This window comes from Podarcis raffonei, chromosome 1 (assembly GCF_027172205.1).
Source record: "Podarcis raffonei isolate rPodRaf1 chromosome 1, rPodRaf1.pri, whole genome shotgun sequence".
NCBI lineage: Eukaryota > Metazoa > Chordata > Lepidosauria > Squamata > Lacertidae > Podarcis > Podarcis raffonei.
In genome coordinates this window covers 56,250,543-56,272,212 of record NC_070602.1, presented here as the reverse complement: position 1 = coordinate 56,272,212, position 21,670 = coordinate 56,250,543, and the positions used below count along the sequence as shown (strand labels likewise).

The 21,670-nt window shown below is 40.1% G+C and overlaps 1 protein-coding gene across 8 annotated transcripts in view; it reads left to right on the top strand.

The window, feature by feature from the left end:
• Nucleotides 1–21,670, top strand: part of LDLRAD3 (low density lipoprotein receptor class A domain containing 3) — a 111,721-nt gene that overhangs the window by 10,146 nt on the left and 79,905 nt on the right. For 7 of the 8 annotated variants that reach the window (XR_008330388.1, XM_053387800.1, XM_053387787.1 and 4 more), the window contains exon 2: nt 20,130–20,276. The exons of the other annotated variant lie outside the window; for it this stretch is intronic. Coding sequence is in view for 6 of the 7 variants with exons in the window: in XM_053387800.1 (XP_053243775.1) it covers nt 20,130–20,276 (147 nt within the window). In the remaining variant the exon portion in view is untranslated. The remainder of the gene's footprint in view (nt 1–20,129; nt 20,277–21,670) is intronic. 8 annotated transcript variants of the gene reach the window in all.

Below are 21,670 nucleotides of genomic sequence, written 5' to 3'. Positions count from 1 at the left end.
GCCTTGATATGTTTTTATGAAAGTGTGAATTTTAAATGCATAAATAAAAAAATACTTCCCACCCACATTGCATTTTGTATTAGCATAGCCAGAATGTGGTATTTTTTGTCTACCACAATTTTCTTATGACTGCAGAAAGAGCCCTTTAATGCCAGATTTGCACAGTTACATATGTCATAACTGCAACTTGATTTGTGAAATTGTTATAATGGAAACAGTCTTGTCCTGCAGGCACAATGCCTGATAAATTTTGTCTCTGCTGCCAAGTGAAGTGTAAGGCTTATCATTGGATTACTTCCACTTTTAATAGGCCATATGACTTAGAATTATAGAGTTGAAGAGTTGGAAGTGACCACGTGGCTCATCTAGTACAATCCCCTGCAATGTAGGAATATTTTGCCCAGGGTGGGGCTCGAACCCATGACCCTGGGATTAAGAGTCTCATGCTCTACCAAGTGAGCAAGGCTAATGATAATAATAAGAGTATTATTATTGCCACCCTGGGCAGCTTCCAGCAAAATACAAAAACATAATAAAACCTCAAACATTAAAAACTTCCCAATACAGGGCAGCCTTCAGATGTCTTCTAAAAGTTGTGTAGTTATTTATCTCCTTGCCATCTGATGAGAGGGCGTTCCACAGGGAGGGTGCCGCTGCCAAGAATGCCCTCTGCCTGGTTCCCTGTAACTTCACTTCTTGCAGTGAGGGAGCTGTCAGAAGACCCTTGGAGGTGGACCTCGGTGTCTGGGCTGAATGATGGGGGTGGAGACTCTCCTTCAGGTATACTGGGCTGAGGCTGTTTAGGGCTTTAAATGTCAGTACAGTGGTACCTCGGGTTACAGACGCTTCAGGTTATATACGCTTCAGGTTACAGACTCCGCTAACCCAGAAATAGTACCTCGGGTTAAGAACTTTGCTTCAGGATAAGAACAAAAACCGTGCTCCAGCGGCGCGGCAGCAGCAGGAGGCCCCATTAGCTAAAGTGGTGCTTCAGGTTAAGAACAGTTTCAGGTTAAGAACAGACCTCCGGAATGAATTAAGTACTTAACCTGAGGTACCACTGTACCAACACTTTGAACTGTGCTCGGAAACATACCGGGAGCCAGAGAAGATTCTTTAGGACCGGTGTTATACGGTCCCGGCCGCCATTCCCAGCCACCAGTCTAGCTGCCGCATTCTGGATTGTTGTCACTCCTTTGGTGAACAAAGGGTACCAGGGATTACTCCTAAAACAGCTAAGGGGGAACCAGCTAGGAAACAGAGGCTAAAAGCATGACTTTGTACATTGAAAGCAGATGACAACTTTCTGAAATCCAGTCACGGTTCTTCAGACAGCTTGAAAAAAGTGCCACAAACTGTGATTATTTCTAAATCTCTGACCATGTACACCCATTTTCTTCAATGAAAAAGTGCACTGAATGTACCAGACTTTCCCTTTTTAAAAGAAAATAAGGACGTTATCTGGTCCAGAGCTCTGGGTTAACAGATCATTCTTAAGAGAGTGATCAAATTAAAACAGTAACCTACAGCATCTTTGCAAATTCAGATTTTGGAAGCAGTCACACCCACTTAACAATAATGTGATGGGTGACTCAAGAGCATTAGGTGTGCAACCAGAAGCTATTGTGACTTCCAGAATATGATTGCTTGGAGAAGTAAGCAAAGTGAACTCATTCCAGACCTGGGCGTTTAACTGTAAAACATATGTTTCCCAGGATTAAGGCAAGAATATGTGACTGACTTGTGCTTGCAAAACTCCATAGATCTAATTGAATGCACAAAGAAAACTTGGGGGCAAAAGAATTAAAATGCTTCCAATGTTACATTAGTCTGGCCCAAACTATCTTCTTTAGTGTAGTTGCTGCAAAATGATTGACAAAATAGATTTTGGCAAGGAAATTGGTGCAGGCTTCTCTCTTGGCACATGCTGGGTCTCTACATCTACTAGGGTAATGTATGGGTGGAGTACTGTGAAATGACATGCAGCAATATCCTACAGTCAAAGAAATTAGAGATGGAACATGTCTGGTTTATCTTGTTAATTTCCTTCCACAAAGAAAAATTCTTTGTGCATTGTGCAATGCAGATTATTAGGGCTGGCAGCTTTCAATGTCTACCATAGTATCTTTTAATCTTTCTTTATTTAAATGAAGGTGCAGCTTTGTTTGTGGAAAGTAAAAGAAAAAAGAAAAAAAGGTGACTTAACATGAATAGCTCCCAGCCACTACTGAATGCACATGTCATATATTTTCATTGTTTGCTGTGCATTTGAACCTGGAGTCTAGCCCCAGCTCTCACCCTAACCTTTAGGGAAAAGGAGTGGGTGGGATGTTTGTAGCAGACATTTCTTAAGCTGAAATGACCTAAACTAAATATATTAATAAATCCATTTGAAATAAAACGTGCGCTTGAAAACAGTTAAATTTTATTTTCAAACATCCCTTATAGCCTTATAAATGGGTTTATACAGTGGACTCTGGTTTGTATGGTCACTAAGTGCTTATATTCATGGACAGGAAGGAGCCTGATCAAATCCTCAGGCTTGCATGCTGCCCTCACCCCAAAGTGTTTTGAAACAAACTTGGATTAGTTTAACAAGCCAGTTTTATAACCCATGGCTTGAAGCTGACTTGCTTAAAAATTTAGTAGCTTGTTTTAAACCACAGTCTTTTACTCCTACCTGGCAACTAGGATTCTGTAAAGGTAAAAGAAAACACTAGTGTAGTCCTTCTCCCAGCCACAAGGGAGGAGAGAGAGGCTTTGCTTAGGTTCCATTTATCCTGTGCACTAAGTTCTAAACTGTGGTTTAGTATTATCCGTGAAACAACATGTTTCCATCAGTTTTACCGGAGTATTAACATTGTCCATTTGTGTCTCTTATCCATTAGCACTGTGTCCCTTTTCGCATATAAGGAGCTCAGTTGGCATCTTGTTTTTAAGAATGAAATGGAGAAAGAGAACAGCCCAGTAACCAAAGGATGCCATTGCTGTGTTGCATGTTAAAAGCTGTGTCTCTTGGAATGACATGCCCAAGTATTGGACATAGGCTACCCCAGAATCATTCCCCCCTGCTGACTGTTTCTTCTGGAGAACTTTGAAGCTTGTGTTTGGGAGAAGGATATATCAGGAAGGAAGGGGAAATTACCATTAGCTACTGTTTTTAAGCCCCTTCTGAATGTGAAGGCATTCTTCAAAAGATTTGCTCGTTTAAATGCTTGTTTATGTACTTGGTCACACCAGCACAACTTCATTATCAACAAAGAAGTCATACCAACTTGAAAGTGGTGTAACTAACAGGGATTCTGGTCTGAAAAAGACCTCAAATAATTGCTTGCTTAATTTCTATTCCACTCATCGGAATGGCAGAGCTTTCATGTTTCTCTCTGTTTTCACTCTTTTGTTGTGCAATGTTTATTTAGATAGGGTGTTGCTTGATTTTTATCTCCCCAGTGCAGAACTATTTACACATAGTTTTTAAAAAGTGCTTGAACATGATTCATAGCTGTTAGCAAAGGGTTTTTGCTGGCAGGGTGTCGCTCATAAAGATGTGTCTTCAAGGTTGGCAGTGTAACCTGGGTCATGTTGTCAGTCTGAAACCTCTTCATTTGCTTAGTCTGGACTTACTTATTTGTTCAGCTTTAACACTGCTCTGTTACACAGTGTTTTCATGAGCAGTTCCCGAAAGATTTTTAAAAACAACAATACAGTCAACAACGTGAAATTTACAATAACAATCAACAAATAAATGTGACAGGGATTAAAACAACTCTCCAGTTGAAAAGCCAATTCTCTCATTGAAAAGCCAACTCAGTTAACAGTTTAAAAGTTAAAGTGATGGTGAATTTCATAAATGTTGCATTGCTATGGAGAAGGCTCTTAAAAGTCACATGCTGTATTTTAGTCAACAAGCCAATTTATGATAGAGTATCTTGGGACAAATCTGGGAGGAAAGGGGGTATTACTTCAGATAATCGTGACCTGGGTTTTGTAGAACTTTTAAGGACCAAAACCAGGATTTTGAATCGATCCTACAAACAGGCGGGTAGATTATTTAGGGCTTGTGTTAATGTAAGCTCTGTGAATGACTAGTTAAAATCCTGGCACTCAGTTCTGGACCAGTTGTAGTTTCCAGATCGTCTTGAAAAACAGCCTCATGTATAGTCGATGACAGTAATCCAATGTTGAGGTTGCCAAGGAATGGATTAAGGAGACCTGATCTTGATGAAGGAGAAGACAGCTATAAGACTGTCAAAGCTGGAAGAGGGTGTGCTTGCCTATACAGCTGCCAGCTAGGAATATAGAAGCATGGCTGTGTAAAGGAGAACACTCAAGGTTGTAAATCAACTTCAGGAAATCAGATTGAAATGGATGCAGAAGTGGGTATGAAACCAGATTGACATGAAGCCTGAAACCAGATTGAAACTGATAAGTATTCAAAAGAATCCACCAACTCTAAGTTGCTTGCTCCAAGGGTATATAAAGACTTGTCAGCAACCCTGTGGATCTAAACAGTCCAGGAAAGAGTGCTTCAGGAATGGCCATGTTACAGCTTCCTTAAGAGGTGCAGAAAGTCCTCACCTCATTGTGCTGGTAATAACACTAATGGCCTTGGCCCAGCTCGTTGATAAGGAAGAACATATATTCTGAGCACAGGTGGCTAGTTGAACCATTCCAAGCAGACTATCTGTATCCTTAAGTTTACAGTACTGTATCTCCAAGCCAACCAAACAAAAGCAATGAGATAGAACCAGGGATGGCTCCTGTACAGAGGCATCACCTGAGATCTAGCTAACAGTTGAGAGTCCTGTGGACAACAGGGAGTTCAGCCTGGATCAAATGTGAAGGATTGTATCAGTAAGGTATTTGGCAAGTATCTCATTGGAATACAAATCATCAGCCTAATCATAAGAGAGTCCAGGATTAAGCAATGTAAGGATGGCTTGGGACTCCAGTACCAATAAGGTACTCTTTGCACACGTAAATACGCATGCTGCTATATAATCTTTGGAGGCCTTCAACTCCCATCTCATAACTTTTAAGGAAAAGGTTTTTTCAGCAGTGCATTGTTTGTGTAATGTTCTACTATTCTTGAGCTACCTTCAGGAACAAGCAAAGACTTAAAAAAAAAAAGTTATCACAGGCCATTTAGCATCTTTAAGTATAACACAATTTAGCATCTTTAAATATATTTAGCACCCTAAAAGAAACATCTTTATGCAGTTCTGCATAGTCAGATTATCAAGGATTGTTTTTCATTATGTCCAGCAACTGGCTAAAATGTGCAGCTAGTATGCTGTGTAAGCCTCTTTATTGCTACTAATGTTTTAAACTGAAAATTTAATTATTTTTAATATATCTTGCTCTTCTATATGTATCTAGAGTGGTGATTTGAACTCTTCTCATTATTCTCTGGGTTTCTCTGTAATAGGCTGCATAAAGAAACCATTTTGTTTATTCACAGCCATGCAGAATCCAGATCCCATAATTGTTGGTGATAATGGGACATTGGTGTGTTCCTCAACTGTAAGGCTCCTCTATGCTTCTTTAAAGGAGGTACTATTCAGCTGAATATTCTAGCAATAACATTCTTCAATATTAAAGAGCCTTTGGGATGCTTTTCTGCCTAAGAACAATGCACAGCGTTTTATTCTGGTGTTGCTTTTCTGTCATCTATATGCTGCACCTACATTTTATGAGGTGTTAATCAGGAAGATGGCAACACGAATGGTTAATGCAGTGAGACGTTCTTTTGCATGTTTAACTTCCTGAGTCAGGAATACCTATGTAGATTATTCAAGTGATGAGCATATAACTCTGCCTCCACTGTATGTTATAGAGTATATTACATTTGAACAGAGGGAAATTAATTGCTTATAAGAGGTTAGGAAGATGGTGGGGAAACCTATAACCATTTATCAAGTTCAGTAGCGTTAGTGAGCTTTATAAATCTAAGTTACACAAATTATATTTATTCTTTAAGCTTCACACATTCATCATGTTCCTTTTTAAAAACAAGTCTCTCATCCATACAAATGCTCTGTAGTTTCAAGCAGTGTTATTCACTGTAGGGCCCTCCTGGTATTTGCTTCTGCTTTATTTAAATGGAAGCCTATGCTGCCAACATAATGGACAACAGCAACGTTCAGTCCTTAGGAAAAATACTCTAGTTACATGACCATTAATAGCTAAATGATTAATGCAGTGTGTCTTGCAGAGGAAGCTTCTTGACTGCTGGGTATCCTCTTACATTTGGCACGTTAATAGCTGGGAGCAGAGGAACTAGGTGAGAAGCCTTCTAATATGAGCAGGTCTCTGATTCTGAGCTGAGCACAAAGATTGCTATTTCTGTATAGACATATTTCTATAAAATTATGCTTTTTGATGACGGAACTTGTATTTTGGAACAAGTGGGATAGATGTGGACACAGAAATGGAACATTATGTTCCTCAGTATCTGTCATTGATCCTGTCTAGAAGTTAATGAAACTTGGATTAGGTAAGAGACACTTACTTTGGAAAATGGAAACTGCTGCCATTTCAGATAATGTGACATTGTGATGAGGACCAACAACTTCTTCCTTGTGAATCCTAAACAATGCTGCATATTTCCCCTTGCTTTAACAATTAGTGAAACCATCCTGTTTAGCTGATGTGACAGTGTGTCACAGAGCATTAGCATTTACAGAGATGAGATCCTCACCCTTTGGGAAGTTACCCTAAAGGCATAGGAAAGAGAAAAATAATCTGCCTTGATAGATGGTTTTCATTCAGACATAAAGGCCCAGTTTGGACATAATGAATAAGCAATGGTTTTTCATTTTGTTCACGAGCCTCAGGCTTGTGGGATTCCCCTATTGAGTCCTGTTAGCAGAAGCCCAGTGCAAAGACTTTGCACTTGTGCAATGGGGCTCTCCCCCCCTTGCAGCTGTGCTTCCCAGGATTGGTGCGCAGGCGGGGGAATCTCCGTAACAGCGTGCTGGGGAGGAGAGGCAGGATTGTTCTGTCTGGCAATTTGAAATGCTTGCCCCAGTGGACAATTGCCATAGCGTGTCAGTGAATTCCCTCCAATGCATTTGAAAGCAGTTGTTTCCTATTTTATTTAACCACAGTTTCATGTTAGGTCTGAACCCTAAACTGTAATTGATCTTTAGTGTGGTTTACAGAAACATGCCAGTTTCATATATAACTGGTTGAAGTTTGTTTGTTTCTGTAATTAAGGGGTGCGTTAACCCTTTTCTGGCTGAGGGCCACATTGACCTATGGTTAACCCTTCAGAGGTTGCACGTCAATGTGAGTGTGGGCAGTTTCTCTTTTTTAAAAAGATCAAGGTGAGGGGGGAGCTTTAGGTGTCACAAAAACCTTTTGGCATCTGCAGGAGTGGTTAGTAAACTTAAAAAAAACACCTTTAAAAAAACTTTTTAAAATGGCAAAGAGATTGCCATAAAAAACCTTTCAGTAAGGTACCTACACGGATTACTGAAATGTATGTGCTTTGAAGCCTCAAAGTATATGTTAAGGATAGGCAATATGTTAAGGTGTTTAACAATAAGGAGTAGAGTGTTTTGAAAACTGAAATATGGTACCAATATATTTTTATTTTAAACACCAAATTAAACATGTATTAACAATTTCTGCTAATTAACAATGTGTTACCCATGTGAATTGCATATTAGTTCATGCTTAACAAAATAATAAATAAAAAGTGTTGTCGACCCCCCTCCCCAGTGGCAACTAGACATTCTGTTTTGGAGCCCACAACCCAGGTCCTAGAAGCCATTTGGCTCCAAGTTTTTCTATTCCAGTCTCTAACACTGGGGGGGGCGGGGCGGGCGGGGGGTGAGCCACTGGCGGAGGAAGGGGGTGTGGTGGGTGCGGTCCGCCCCAGATATCCCTGGGGGGGGTTGACATTGCTGCCCCACCCCCCTGGGACACTAGCCCCGCCCCGGGTGCACAGTATGTGTGCCGCTCTGGGTGCCAGAGCAGCTAGCTCCCCCTCTGGGAGGAGCTGCCCCTCTGGCTATGCCCATGTCCTGTGCCAGATCTACACTTACACAGTCTTGGAGTATTGCATGCTGTATATATGCCATGGAGAGCTTTTCCTGAGTCTTTGTAAAGAAGCTGCAATTCATCATTGCTCTGCTTTGCAGCTTCAATCTTTCCCTTCTGCACTTCATTCCATTATTTCCTGCCTGTTCATTGCATTGCAAGATACAGCTATCAGTTAAAATGATGTAATTTGAAGCTTGCTTTGTTTATTGCAAGCCATTATATTACTTTCCTACCAATCGCAAGGTTGTCTTAATATATTATATGCTTTACTTGCATTTTGTTGTGGCTATTTTTGTCGGCTGGAATTTGTCACTTGTGCTATACAATAAGATTAGCCCTTACTCTTCCCTTCCTTGGCCATTGGAAAATACAGCACATGACAGTGCACATTTATTTCCTATCTGCATTTGCTGAATATACGTCCTGTTGTAATAGAGATATATATTTTCTTTCAGCAAGGGTTTCTGTTGTGATGAATAAGTAGAGTAGATAAGGTGAAATTAAACTCCCGTGAGAAGAATGGGGCTGACTTCAATATAATGCCTGCTGTGCATCTTCATAACAGTTTGTATCCCATTGACAAAATGCAATGCCATTCATTTGTGTTATTGATTTGCTTATAGAAAGCAGCTGAAATGTAATACATGCAGGAAATAACTGGAGTCGCATTATATTTTGCACATATTCTTAAAATTTATTGCTGAATAGAGCATATTAAGAAGCTGAGACGGTGTCCTGTTTTCCAGAGGGTTACTATGAAAGCTATTATTTCCAGGTATCTGGTAATGATTTCAAGTATTATGCTATTTAAGAGTAAATAAAATAACTATTCTTATTCATTTTAAACTGCTTTCATCTTAATGTTTCGCTTAAAAGTTGAATGTATTGACAGACCAGTAGCCACAATTGGGAGAGCTTAGTTAGACACTAATTAGTTTCTGCACACTCAATAGGACTTTGTGAAGTACTTGGGCATGAGGGATACATGCAGAGTTCATTACATAGTTCTCAGAATATGCCAAATGTCTTCATGCCTGTTTCAAGAATTAGAGACAAAATTGCCTCCTTCTGAAGATGTGTCTGTCATGAATCTCTCATTACCCTAGAGCAGAGATGCATCTTCCCCCTCCCTTCTTAAAATAGTTCATGAATCTGAGAGTAATGGATATTCACTTGTTCAGAAGGACTGCCTTCAGTTGAGGCACCTTGTCTAGACTTCAAATTTATTCATACCAGGCTGCAGCATTCCTTTCTTACTATATAATAAAATTGTATGGCTGTTGTCATGTTGCAGTTTGTGTGGCAGCTGATAGACCATGTGAACTGCAGTGTGATGACAGAACAGCTGGCAGGTGAATGAGCTGGCAGCCCAGGCAAGCAGCAGAGGAATGGTCAAGACAGGCCAGGGCAGCTCCCCAACACCTGTCCTGCTCTGCTGCCACTGTGCACCTCACATTGATACTGCCATTTTGGCCTCTGTGGCACAGGAGGCCAAGGAGTAGGGAAATGGCAGTGGAGCAGGACAGTTGCTGAGGAGCTGCTTTGCCTTGCCTGTTTCTCTGTGGCTTGCCTGGGCCAGAGTTTGGCCGAGCTGTAAGAGGAGGGGAATGCAATTCAGGAGAGTAAGTGGCTGTGTTTGGTGAGGGGAGCAAGGAGGAGTTAAACAGAGGTGGACAGAGGCTGGTAGGTGCTGGGCAGACCTTGCAAGACTTCCTATGCTCCCACTATTGCCGCCTGCTGGCAAGTGGGTAGTGGAACCACTTCTTCATCCCCCTCTCCTGCTGTTGCTACTATGGGACACTGGAAAAATAAGTCTGCATTCTCTGCCTCCCCCCAAGCAGCAGCAGTGGTGTGGAGCCGAAGGAGAGAAAGAAACTTTGGCAAAACTAAGGGGAGGACCACAGGTGGAGTGTGTGGGCAGTGTTGGCAATCAGTGTGATCAATGTGCTTTATTTTATACAAAAATAGTTTATAAAATATATCAACAAAAAGAGAAAGTGGACTTTACAAATGGAAAAAACAGAACCAAGACATTTTTATAGTTCCCTAACTGTATTCACTCTCATTCAAATCCCCACATGCAAACAGTTGTATCCATTCCTCAATGCCTATCTCTCCCGAGCATCACAATGCATGGAATTTTCTTTTTCTGCGTGAGATGAAATGACAGGTGTGTGAACAAGCTTCTTTCTCCAACTTCCTCTTGAGTCCATACAAATACAGTGGTACCTCGGGTTAAGAACTTAATTCGTTCCGGAGGTCCGTTCTTAACCTGAAACTGTTCTTAACCTGAAGCACCACTTTAGCTAATGGGGCCTCCTGCTGCTGCTGCGCCGCTGCTGCACGATTTATGTTCTCATCCTGAAGCAAAGTTCTTAACCCAAGGTAATATTTCTGGGTTAGTGGAGTCTGTAACCTGAAGTGTATGTAACCTGAGGTACCACTGTAACAGAAGCTGTTAACAAAAATCAAGGAAGCACAGAACAGTCTCTGACCTATGGGCTATATTGGCAAGTTTGGCTATTTGATTACTAGCAAGTCCAAATTATTTACCAGAGAAGAATTTGCAGGATTTAACTGCAATAATAATAATAATAATAATAATAATAATAATAATAATAATAATAATAATATTTATACCCCACCCATCTGACTGGGTTTCCCATCACTCTGGGCAGCTTACAGCACATCTAAAAACATAATAAAAACATCAAGCATTAAAAACTTCCCTATATATGTGGAACTTTTTAAGAACCTCTTTGATAACTACTGCTGCTGAACCTTTTGTCTATATAGGAAATTGACAGATTAGTTTCTTTCTTGTTTTAATTACTGATAAACTTCGCTAAGTACATTTTACCCAGTCCAGAGAAGAGGAAGACTGTTACAAGTGTAAGATACGGTACTCCAAAATCTCTGCACACCACCTTGGACAGACTTAGTTTATGTGCACCCTGAAAAGGATGGATAAAAGTAAAAAGATTGTTTTTAAAAAGGGGTTGTTGTTGTTTTTTTTAAAAAAGGATGTGTCAGGGAACTGCCATCGGAGCCAAGTGGAGGTAAGGCTCCCCAACGATGCAGGAGAAGGGACCAGCAGGGAGAGAGAGAACACTTCCTTTGGGGAAGGAAATTGGCGTGACACCAGGAAGAAAGGGGAGCAGGGAAGGACTTCGGAGAGATGGCTCCAAGACTCTTCCACAGAGACCAGCGGGGAGAGCCCAGGACCTCCGCTGGCCACGCCCACTCTGCGCAGAAGACTTCCGCGCAGGGAGGCTAGGCGGAGACTTGGCGTCAAAGAGCTTTTATGTTGGAAGAAGTTCAGGAACCGCCCACTGACGGATTCTGCCAGTGACTGACACAGCCACGGAGAAAGGGCTGTCCAGCCAGGGAAAGGTTTAGCCAGACAACGTTGCCTAGAGCAGCAGCCCCCTTACGCACGAGCAACCCCCAATTCCCTTTACAGGATGATTTGGGGTTTTTTTCTTCCAAACTCCACTACAGTATAGTGTAAAGCAACAGTTCTGAAGCAAAAAGCATATTGACTTTATTTTTAGGTAATCAATGTGTGTCTTGAAGGAAGATCTTTAAGATTGCCTAGGGGGAATGGCTCTTCTGAGATGGCACCTGCCAGCATCAGTTTTTAGAAGTACATACAGTATATCAAAAGTAAATAAAACATCTGCTTCCCAGTTATTCAGGATCTCTTATTATATAAAATATGCTAAACTATTTCGATAGCAGAACTGATTTATTAATTTATTTTCTTTGTAAAGTTAAGGTGATTTACACATAACATGAAACCATGGTTTGTTAAACTATGACAGCAGTGAACTTTTGAAGCTAATCCTGAGCATGTGGGAATCGAAAGCCAATTACCACCTCTAAACCATGATTTGTCTATCATATTTCTGGAAGCTCAAAATATGGTGTGGGCTCTCGGCTGTGGTTAGCACAAACCATGGTTTGCATTATGTCGACCCCAGCTGGAATCATGGAGGGGAGATAACTACTGAGGTAAAACGTTATAAATGGAACCCTGGGATTCAACCCTGATGACAATCCATGTTTCAGATTTCTCCTTTCACTCCATAATTCTATTGCGCAGGGAGACTTCACCCTTCCTCTCCTGTGTTTAGGAAAATTATTGCTTGGCATTTCAGCTGAACATGCAAACTACTGTCTGCACTTACTCTGCAAATCAGGATTAAACTCTAGTTTCTAATTGGGGTTTGCAGGAAGAGTGTAAACCATAATTTGTTAATTCAGATGAAACATAAATCAGTGGTGTACCTTAAACCAGGCTATTTACATCTGACACTAAATCATTTCAGTAGCCTTGTTTGACATAACACTAAACTATTATTACAGAAGCAGCTCAGCAAGTCTTGGGCTCACAACCTTCCCTGCCTCCCAAAATGATTGCAGTTTAGAATTATGTCTCAACTAGACAAACTGGTTAACTTTAGCCATGGTTTACTAAACAGGTCTGCTTTAGTTTTTTTAATCAAAAATTTAATACCTCACTAATTAGGTGCCGTAAATAAATACAAACTAGAAGTAACAATTTTGTGGCATTCCAAAAACAAACTGACAGTACTTTTGTGGCATTGTAAAAACAGCAGCAGCAGCAGGAAACTAACAGCCTTATTACTTGAGCCTTGGTGGGCAAAAGTTCACATTCTAACAGTTTTTCTTGAACAAGCGAGCCTGTGGATTTGATCACTTGAAGTACAATCCATTTTATTTGTGTAGTCTTCTAGTTAACGCTTAACACCTGTCACATTATAGCTATAGGGTTTGGTTTCCACCCAGTTCGATTTTAAGTAATTCTTGTATCTCCCAGTAAAATTGATGATTTTACTCTGGAGCTTGAGGGTATCAGTATGCAAGAAGACACAATGCTTTCACAAAATCACAGCCGCAGCTTTTGGATTGTGTACATAACATCATAAATAAGTTGCATTATTTTATCTGTTCAGCTTTGTTTTCTTATTGTTCTTTCAGCTAATTAGTGCCAATAAAAACTGCATTTACACAGCAAAATGTGAATGCTTTAAAACAGGAATTAAAAGCAGGGGTAGAATATTAATAAGGATCTGAGTCGGTAAAAGCTTTTCTGAGTGTTTCTGGGAGTAGCTGAATGTCTTTCAGGATTCAATTTGCAATTTTGGACTCTTAATGGTTCATTCTCTAGTTAAGAATCTTATAATACATCTTACATTTATCATGGGGATACGCATTTTTAAAAGAAAATGTACCTCTTTTCTTATTGGAACCATTTATCAGTTATGGGACAAATGTGCTTTGAGCACTGTGCTTCACAACTTCTATGCACTTACTTTTTATGGGTTTATGGCTTCAGATTGCAGCCCTGCAACAATTTCAGCTCAGCAGTGCTTAACCAGTTTTAAACTTCCATTTCAATTTGAAGAAGCATTTGCTTAACACAAAATGGAGAGTGGGATGTGTATGTGCATGCATAGATGAAAATATACCTAGCTAATAGGACTTTCCTGATATACACATCAGCATCTGTATTTGAATATTAATTTGAGTCTTCTCATATTTGTGGTTATGTAGCCAAAACTTGGGGACATGGGTGGTGCTGTGGGTTAAACCACAGAGCCGATCAGAAGGTTGGCGGTTCGAATCCCCACAACGGGGTGAGCTCCTGTTGCTCGGACTCTGCTCCTGCCAACCTAGCAGTTCGAAAGCACGTCAAAGTGCAAGTAGATAAATAGGTACCACTCCAGCGGGAAGGTAAATGGCGTTTCCGTGCACTGCTCTGGTTCACCAGAAGTGGCTTAGTCATATTGGCCACATGACCCGGAAGCTGTACGCTGGCTCCCTCAGCCAATAAAGTGAGATGAGCGCTGCAACCCCAGAGTCGTCTGTGACTGAACCTAATGGTCAGGGGGTCCCTTTACCTTTACCTTTAGCCAAAACTAGACCCCAGCATATAATATAGAAGCACTGGCAAACTTGGGGTAAGATTGAGGCATGTACAAGTACACCAAATGGAAAGAAAAACCTTAAGGTAGAGTTTTCCCCCCAAATAGCCCAATAATAACTTATAAAATGTGAGTTCAAACTAGAAATTTGCTAATTTATATCTCCATCTCTTAGTCACTGTGCTATAGCAGGTCTCCAAGAAGAGATTCCAGATTTTTTAATTTCTTCCCCAATACACATGTGATGTTGTATTGTATATAAATTAGGAGACAGTTATCACAGGTTTGCTAGTTTGCTTCTTTATTCCTTTATTTGAATTAATATGAACTTGATGGGGTTTGCCTCCAGATATTTTTCATCTGCCTGCAGTTGAAGACTGAAATTATTCCAAATTGCTTCCCAGTTTATTTTATTTTGTCCACGTTGCTCTTCCTTACAGAAAGCTCAGAGTAGCTTACATAGGACATCCAGTTGCCTCTGTAACCTGCTCTAACCACCAGCAGTGGTTATAGTGTCATATAGGACCTGAGAGATCTAGTCTCCACTTGACCTCATGGGGTGACCTTGGGCCAGTCACAGTCTCTCAGCCTAACCTACCATACAGGGTTGTTCCAAGGATAAAACGGGGTGAAGAGAAAGCTATCTACACCACATTGAGCTCCTTAGAGGATAGGTGGGATATAAATATAAAAAGAAATTAAATAAATAAAAAGAAATCAGATCCACATTTGGTTCCCTCTCTGCTGGAGGTATGCTTCTGAATTCCAGTTACTGGAAACCACAGGAGGGGGAAATACTTGTGGGCTGTCCATAGGCACCTGGTTGACGGGCTATATGGGCCACTGGCCTGATCTGGTGGGCGTTTCATATGTTAGTTAAGTGCAGTTCATTGTGAAAGTGTAGGTATTCAAAACCTTTTGGTTTTGAAACTCCTAAGAGATTGAGAAGCTTTTAGGGTTTACTATTGCACTCTCTTGTGGTGTCTGAGCTGTGTGTTCCTTCCTGTTTGTGTAAATGCTGCTCACAGGCTCTCTCACAGGTTGCCAATAAAAATGTTAGCAGTTGTGTTTGCTAAGAGAACAATTAGCCGCAGATAGACTTAACAGGAAAAGTAAACTGCTGCATAGACAGAGAACATGTTTCCTTAGCCATGCTAGACATTTTCATATGAAAAGTTAGACAATTGAACGTCTTTATGTTAGTTCTTGCCACCTGCATGCTTGCATACATATGCTGAAATTCACTGCCCCAGTATTTTGTGATGGCCATTAGCTTAAATGGCTTTAAAACAAGGTTCATGGAGTATACGTCTACTAAAAGCTGTTAATCAAAAGCTATATGGAAATTTCAGAGAGAACTAGTGGGTGAGGGATGAAACCTTCAAGCTGTGCCTCTGAGCTTCCCAGTGCAATTTAATTATCCTCTGTGGGAAATAAGATTTTGGACTAGATACCTGATTCAGCAGGTCTGATCTTGTGTAAGAGCACTTATAAAGAAAAGGTTAAATTTGAATCTAGGACCAAACCAAGTTAGTGAATAATGGGGTATCGATTTTAGTAGTTTCCATCTCTTACCATCTCATTCATAGCAAGGGACATGGAACAGTGTTTCTTCTGAGGCACGGTGCCAGATATAATGCGAGTAGCCTCCTAACTGCTGTGCAGTCCTGCACTCCCACCCTATGCAATTTTAAACCTCTATCTTTCCTTTGGTGTCTCTGCACCAATGGCTTTTAAAGTTGTTGAGGTTTCAGGTTTTTTTGTTTCTTATTTTCTTAGATAAAGCTGATGTGAAGTCCATTGCATGAATACAATTAATGTATATGTTTTTGTGATGTGAATAGCAGCCCCACAGAATCTTTAGCCTCTAGGTTATGGGGGGCTGGGCAAAGAAGTTTAAACTCTTTCTTACTTTACTGTGGCATAACAAAAATAGGTTTCTCTGAATCTGCTGTTTGCAATCAAGAGAAGCTTCTCTGCAAAATGCCTGCCCTTTGCACTATAGCACGCATAGCAAGGATTTATGTAGAAGTGTCTTCCAGATCGTTAGGCCCCAGCATTACTTAGCAATTAAGTCCTCCAAAGGGCACAAGTGAAGTTGCCAGTTTGCATCCTGGAGAATAAGTTTTACTTTTAATTCTCTTGTTGCCAGTGAAGTGGGATAGAGTGTAATATGTACAGCTGTATAGCTCCCTATAGGTTGCCTAATGCTGTTCACTTGTGTTAATATGAATGCAGGCTAAAAATATGGCTACTGCCCAAGCACTGAAGTGATGTAGCCCAAACATCCTCACCCTTATTCTTATTGTATTATTAATGCTGTGGTGTCAGCTACCCATAATGCTTGCTATGCAGATATTTTATTTCTCTGGTGTTTAGTCAGAAATGTTCTTTCGGAGAGAGAGGCAGGGCAGACAAGTGACTTTCCTACCTATGGATGTCCTCTCTGAAGCCTTACTAATGCGTCTCCTGGGGCATATCTGTGTTGACGGCAGAGTTGGGCTATCCATTTAGCCCCTCCTCTGCCACTGGGCCTTTTCCTCAAAAGCTGTGTGTTACATTCAGTTGTCTGCAGATAAATTCAGATGTGCAGAGCCCCTACACGAGAATAGGTATTCACATATTTGATTTTCTCTGCAGGTAATCACACACAACTCATGAGTGTGGTGGAAATACCTGAGGTGGGGCTAAAAGAGTGGCCCTGCTTCACTGTCAATACAATGCCTGACACAAGTAATGCATGAATAAAAAGTTGAGGGAGCTGTCATGAATATGTAGTATATTTCTCCCCTAGTGTTACTTGCTTGTCTTTGTCATAACTTTTTATCTGGATAACATGAAGCCCTTCTGTAAAATGTTTTCTTTAATGCTCATTAGTGTTGGAAACACTCTTTTTAGGCAACCACATGGAGCTAGTTTCTGACATAAGCAAGAAAACATGACTTGTCTATCTGTTTTGGCTTGGGTTGGACTTTATATTGATTTGATGCCACCCACAGCTTCTACACAAACTTTATTTCCCAACTGGCACATGTTCCTTGTTTTCTCTCAGCCATTAAAGAGGACTGTGAGTTTTGTATTTATTTTTGTCTCTGCCCAAGCAGAAGCAACAGCTGCTGTGGAGATACTTAAAACCTGAGGCTGGGGATTTCACCAACAATCTCCAACTGTGAAGCCTAGCCATGTCATGTTTGGTGGGATTAAACCAGGCACAGTCAGTTTGGGGAATAATTATTCTTATTTCTTTATTGGAAATTTTTATAAAAGAGAGAATATGAAAGCATGATGGTAGAGCACATTCAGAATGCATCTACGTAATTTGGTACAAAGAATCTCTGGGGCATGCAACCATCCCTGAGGTAAAATACGACAAGCATTTAGCACTTTCATAGAATCATAAAGTGATAGAATTGTAGAATTGGGAAGGACCCCAAGAGCCATCTAGTCCAACCTCCTACAATACAGGAATCTCAGCTAAAGCATCCATGACAGATGGCCATCCAACCTCTGCTTAAAAACCTCCATGGGAGGAGAGTCCACAACCTCCTGAGGGAGAATGTTCCACTGTTGAACAGCTTTAGCTGTCAGAAAATTTTTCCTGATGTTTAGTTGAAATCTCCTTTCTTGTGACTTCTCCTACTCTCCAGATCAGGAGAAAACAAGCTTATTACCTCTTCCATGTGACAGCCTTTAAGATATTTGAAGATGGCTATCATATCTCCTCTCAAGTCTCCTCTTTTCCAGGCTAAACATACCCAGCTCCTTCAACTGTTCCTCATAAGGCTTCATTTCCAGACCCTTGATCATCTTGGTTGCCCTCCTCTGCACATCTTCCAGCTTGTCAACATCCTTAAATGGTGATGCCCAGAATTGGACACAGTATTCCAGGTGTAGTCTGACTAAAGCAGAATATAGTGGTACTATTACTATAGTACTAACACTATACCTCTGTTGATGCAGCCTAAACTATTGTTAGCTTTTTTGCTGCTGCATCACACTGTTGACTCATGTTAAGCTTGTGTACCACCAAGTCCCCAGATCCTTTTCACATGTACTGCTAGTAAGCCAAGGGCCCCCCACCCTATATTTGTGCATCTGGTTCATCTTGCCTAAGTGCAGAACCTTACATTTGTCCCTATTGAAATTCATTTTATTAGCTTGCGCTAATAAATTCTGTGGCATTACCTACCTCTACAGTTTGTTGTCATCTGCAAATTTGATAAGCATCCCCTCAATTTCTTCATCCAAGTTATTTATAAAGATGTTTTAAGATGCAATGTTTGAACTTTCAATGATCAAAATGACAAAGGCAAAAGTAACATTGATTACAGTTTCTGGTCAGCACTGTGTTGCCTTTCATCTGATATGGAATGAAATCAGTACTGAAACAGTTAAGATTTATATCAGAATTTGGAAAAACTCAACTTTTTTCTTAAGGAAAGACATGTTATTAAAAATATCTTTGTTTCTCACCATTATGATGCTGGACTCTCTGAAGTTCTGCATTAAAAAAAAATTTACATGAGATTTTCCAACTAACTACTTCATAAAAATTAAGGTTCAAGAAAAGCATTATACAATTTATTCAGCACTGAAAACCATGGGGGAACGGGATCCCAGAGCTCAATATGTCTACTTAGATACAGTCAGCTATCATAGTGTGCATACAGTTTACTGCAGCACTATGGGGACCAAACACTTGCAGTTGTGCCAAAATAATTTTGTACTTTTCAACCATAATGATAAGATGGGAAATGGTGTTATTACTATGTAAAGCAAATGGTACATGAAAGCAGCTTGAAGTATTGGGAGGAGATGTTAAACATGTGTAGACATTAAAGATGTTGCTGAATTTCTTAAATGAGGTTGCCCAATCCTTGATTTACCCTTTCATCTTAAGAGATCTTTTTGTATTATATGTGTATTCCATGGTATGTAAACTGCTTAAGAAATCAAAGGGTCAACGATAGTTGCCTGAGTAAACATGCTATTTCTGTACTGCTGATGCTACCTCTGCATGTTTTATGCTGGTATTCAAAGTATTAAAACATATATGTCCCCATAAAATCAACAACTATAAACTAGAAATCGTATTTGCAGAACTTGCTTCAAAGTTAACACTGAGTCCCTTCTGAAACTGATGATAATGGTTCACTTTGAGATAGGAAATGGCATACCTTAGTGAAGACTTACTTTCTTTCCAATATCACAATCCTCTATGCTCATTAGCATGCATTTTGACTAACAGCAGTCTTGAGGGTTTCATTTAGTAATATCTTTAGGCCAAGTCACTTAAGAGTTGCTTATCTAGAGATATTGGGGATTGGAGCTGGGAAATCACATATAAATAAAGATCCAAGTTTGTTTATGCAACTATTCCTCCAATAATTCTTAGTTAACTAGGGTTAAAATAAAATGTCTCTGTCAAATACTGTACACACAGGTTACAAAACTTGGCAAATTCCATCAGTGTGGATGAACCAATTTTTACTATTATCAGAATTTCAAACTGGAATTTAGAACTTTAGAAATAAACTAATTGTATGAATTGGAAAAAAAAATGGTCCCTCTTTTGTACCACTTCTTCTGCGTGAATAGTGGGGAGTGGAATAAGATATTGGGCAGGTGTGATGGAAAAGCTCTAGGCTGCAGTTTGAGTCATAAAATGGATTGGAGAGGGTACTTTGTAGACTGTGTAATCCTATACATATATACTCAGTAGTAAATCCCATTGACTTTAGTGGGTATGTATGTATGTATGTATGTATGTATAGAACTGCATCCTTAATAATTGTAGCTTCTCCCAATGCAAAGAAATCTTAGCCTGTGAGATCTTTTCATGTTAAGGTGAATGAATAGTGATTCCCTTTCCTTTGAAAATATATATATATATATAACTCAGTTATTCAGCTATCATAATCATAATGGATGGCTCCCTTGTAAGGCAGAGACCAAAACTAAGGCCAAACATGGTATTCTTTAAGGCAGGCACTGCTGTACCTTTCATGGAAGGCCCTTTGATTCAGTGGGTCCCTCTACTAATGGAAAAGGGGAGCCAGCAGTATTGCTTTAGATGTGAAAGCAGTTTCTGCATATGTAAACACTGTGCATTTTATCTTCTTGTTGCAGAAGGTCAACAGTTGCCTTGGAATAACTTCACAAATGAATGTAATATTCCTGGAAACTTCATGTGCAGTAATGGACGTTGCATCCCAGGAGCCTGGCAATGTGATGGGCTGCCAGACTGCTTTGACAAAAGTGATGAGAAGGAATGCCGTGAGTGTCCTCTACTTGATTGCTACCTTTCATATTTTGAATAGCAAGACTCAGCCATGTAAAAATCAAATGCATTTCAGGGATTAGTATTCAACCAGTGTTACCATATTTCTTATTGGTTTGTCTAACTGAAGTGACTGTTCACTTCTTGCTTGGTGGCAGTACAATTTATTGTAGGCTGACGAAGACAGTACCTTTTTGAAGGGCACTGCAAATTTCATTGCTGGGCTGGCAATTAAATCTGCGTTTGCTCTATCCAAATTTGTCATGGGCAGATGCAGTCTGTTTGAATATTTTCTGTGGCTTGAATTTGCCCCATGTTTCAGTTTAACCCGCATAATTTCTAAAATTCTGGAACAGGTTTACCATATTTTTCACTTTGCATCTCCCCCTCCCACTCACTTTCCTGGTTAATGATGTGCAAAAGCAGATGAGCTTGCTGATGCAATACCTGCAAAAAGTGATCTGGATGAAATAGTGTAATCACATGATTTCACAACAAAAACAGAAGAAATGTGGATCAGTGCTCTCCTGTAAACAACATACAGTAATTCAAAATCTCCAAATGCAGAGAGCAATTTATTTATGCAGAATTTCACAATCATACATAAGTAGTCTGGTAAGTATTAGCAAAGTTGTGCGTGCGACTTTCAGTCGTAATGCTTGCCTATGTGAACATCATTGTTCCTATAAATTCTGTGTATTGTTCTCCACAAGACTGCAATCCTCAGAATGTTCTTGACACCCTCTTATGCCAAAGGACGGGGCTTAGAGCCACTCCTAGTCTCTGCTCTGAGGACCTAAGTTTATGGCTCTTATCATTGGGTCCAAGTGAGAACAGCCTTCATTTCCACACTTCCTTCTTAGAAACACAGTAACAATTTTCACAATTTTTCTGTGTTATTTCTTTCTGTTCTGTCTTTGGTTTGTCTTCCACAGAGACTATAAACAGCATAGGAAAGAAATCTATTTGGTGAATATTCAAAACTTGATTGACTTCTTTCTACTTTGATTGGGTCATTTCTGTTTGTTTCAATTGAAAACATTTTAGTTGCAACCTCACTTCACCTCAGAACAGGAAGAGAGGTTAAAATAATCATAATACTTCAGGGAGGAATTCAATGTTGCACTAAAATGATCGTTCTGTCAGGGCAGCTGACAGAACTTCAGCTTGAACTTAGAATGCCTTTTCTGCTTTTTTTTCTTCAAATAAATGCATGTGGTCTTTGGTTAAATCTTTGGAAAAGGAAACTAAGACCCAGCAAGCACCATGTGTCTTGCAAACACCTTTTCTAAGTTCTATATTGGCTGTTTAGGCAAAAACATTCCATGGCACCAAAACCACTACTGTGATGTAATGTTTGTTGCCTAAAGTTGTGTGGCCCTGATTGCCT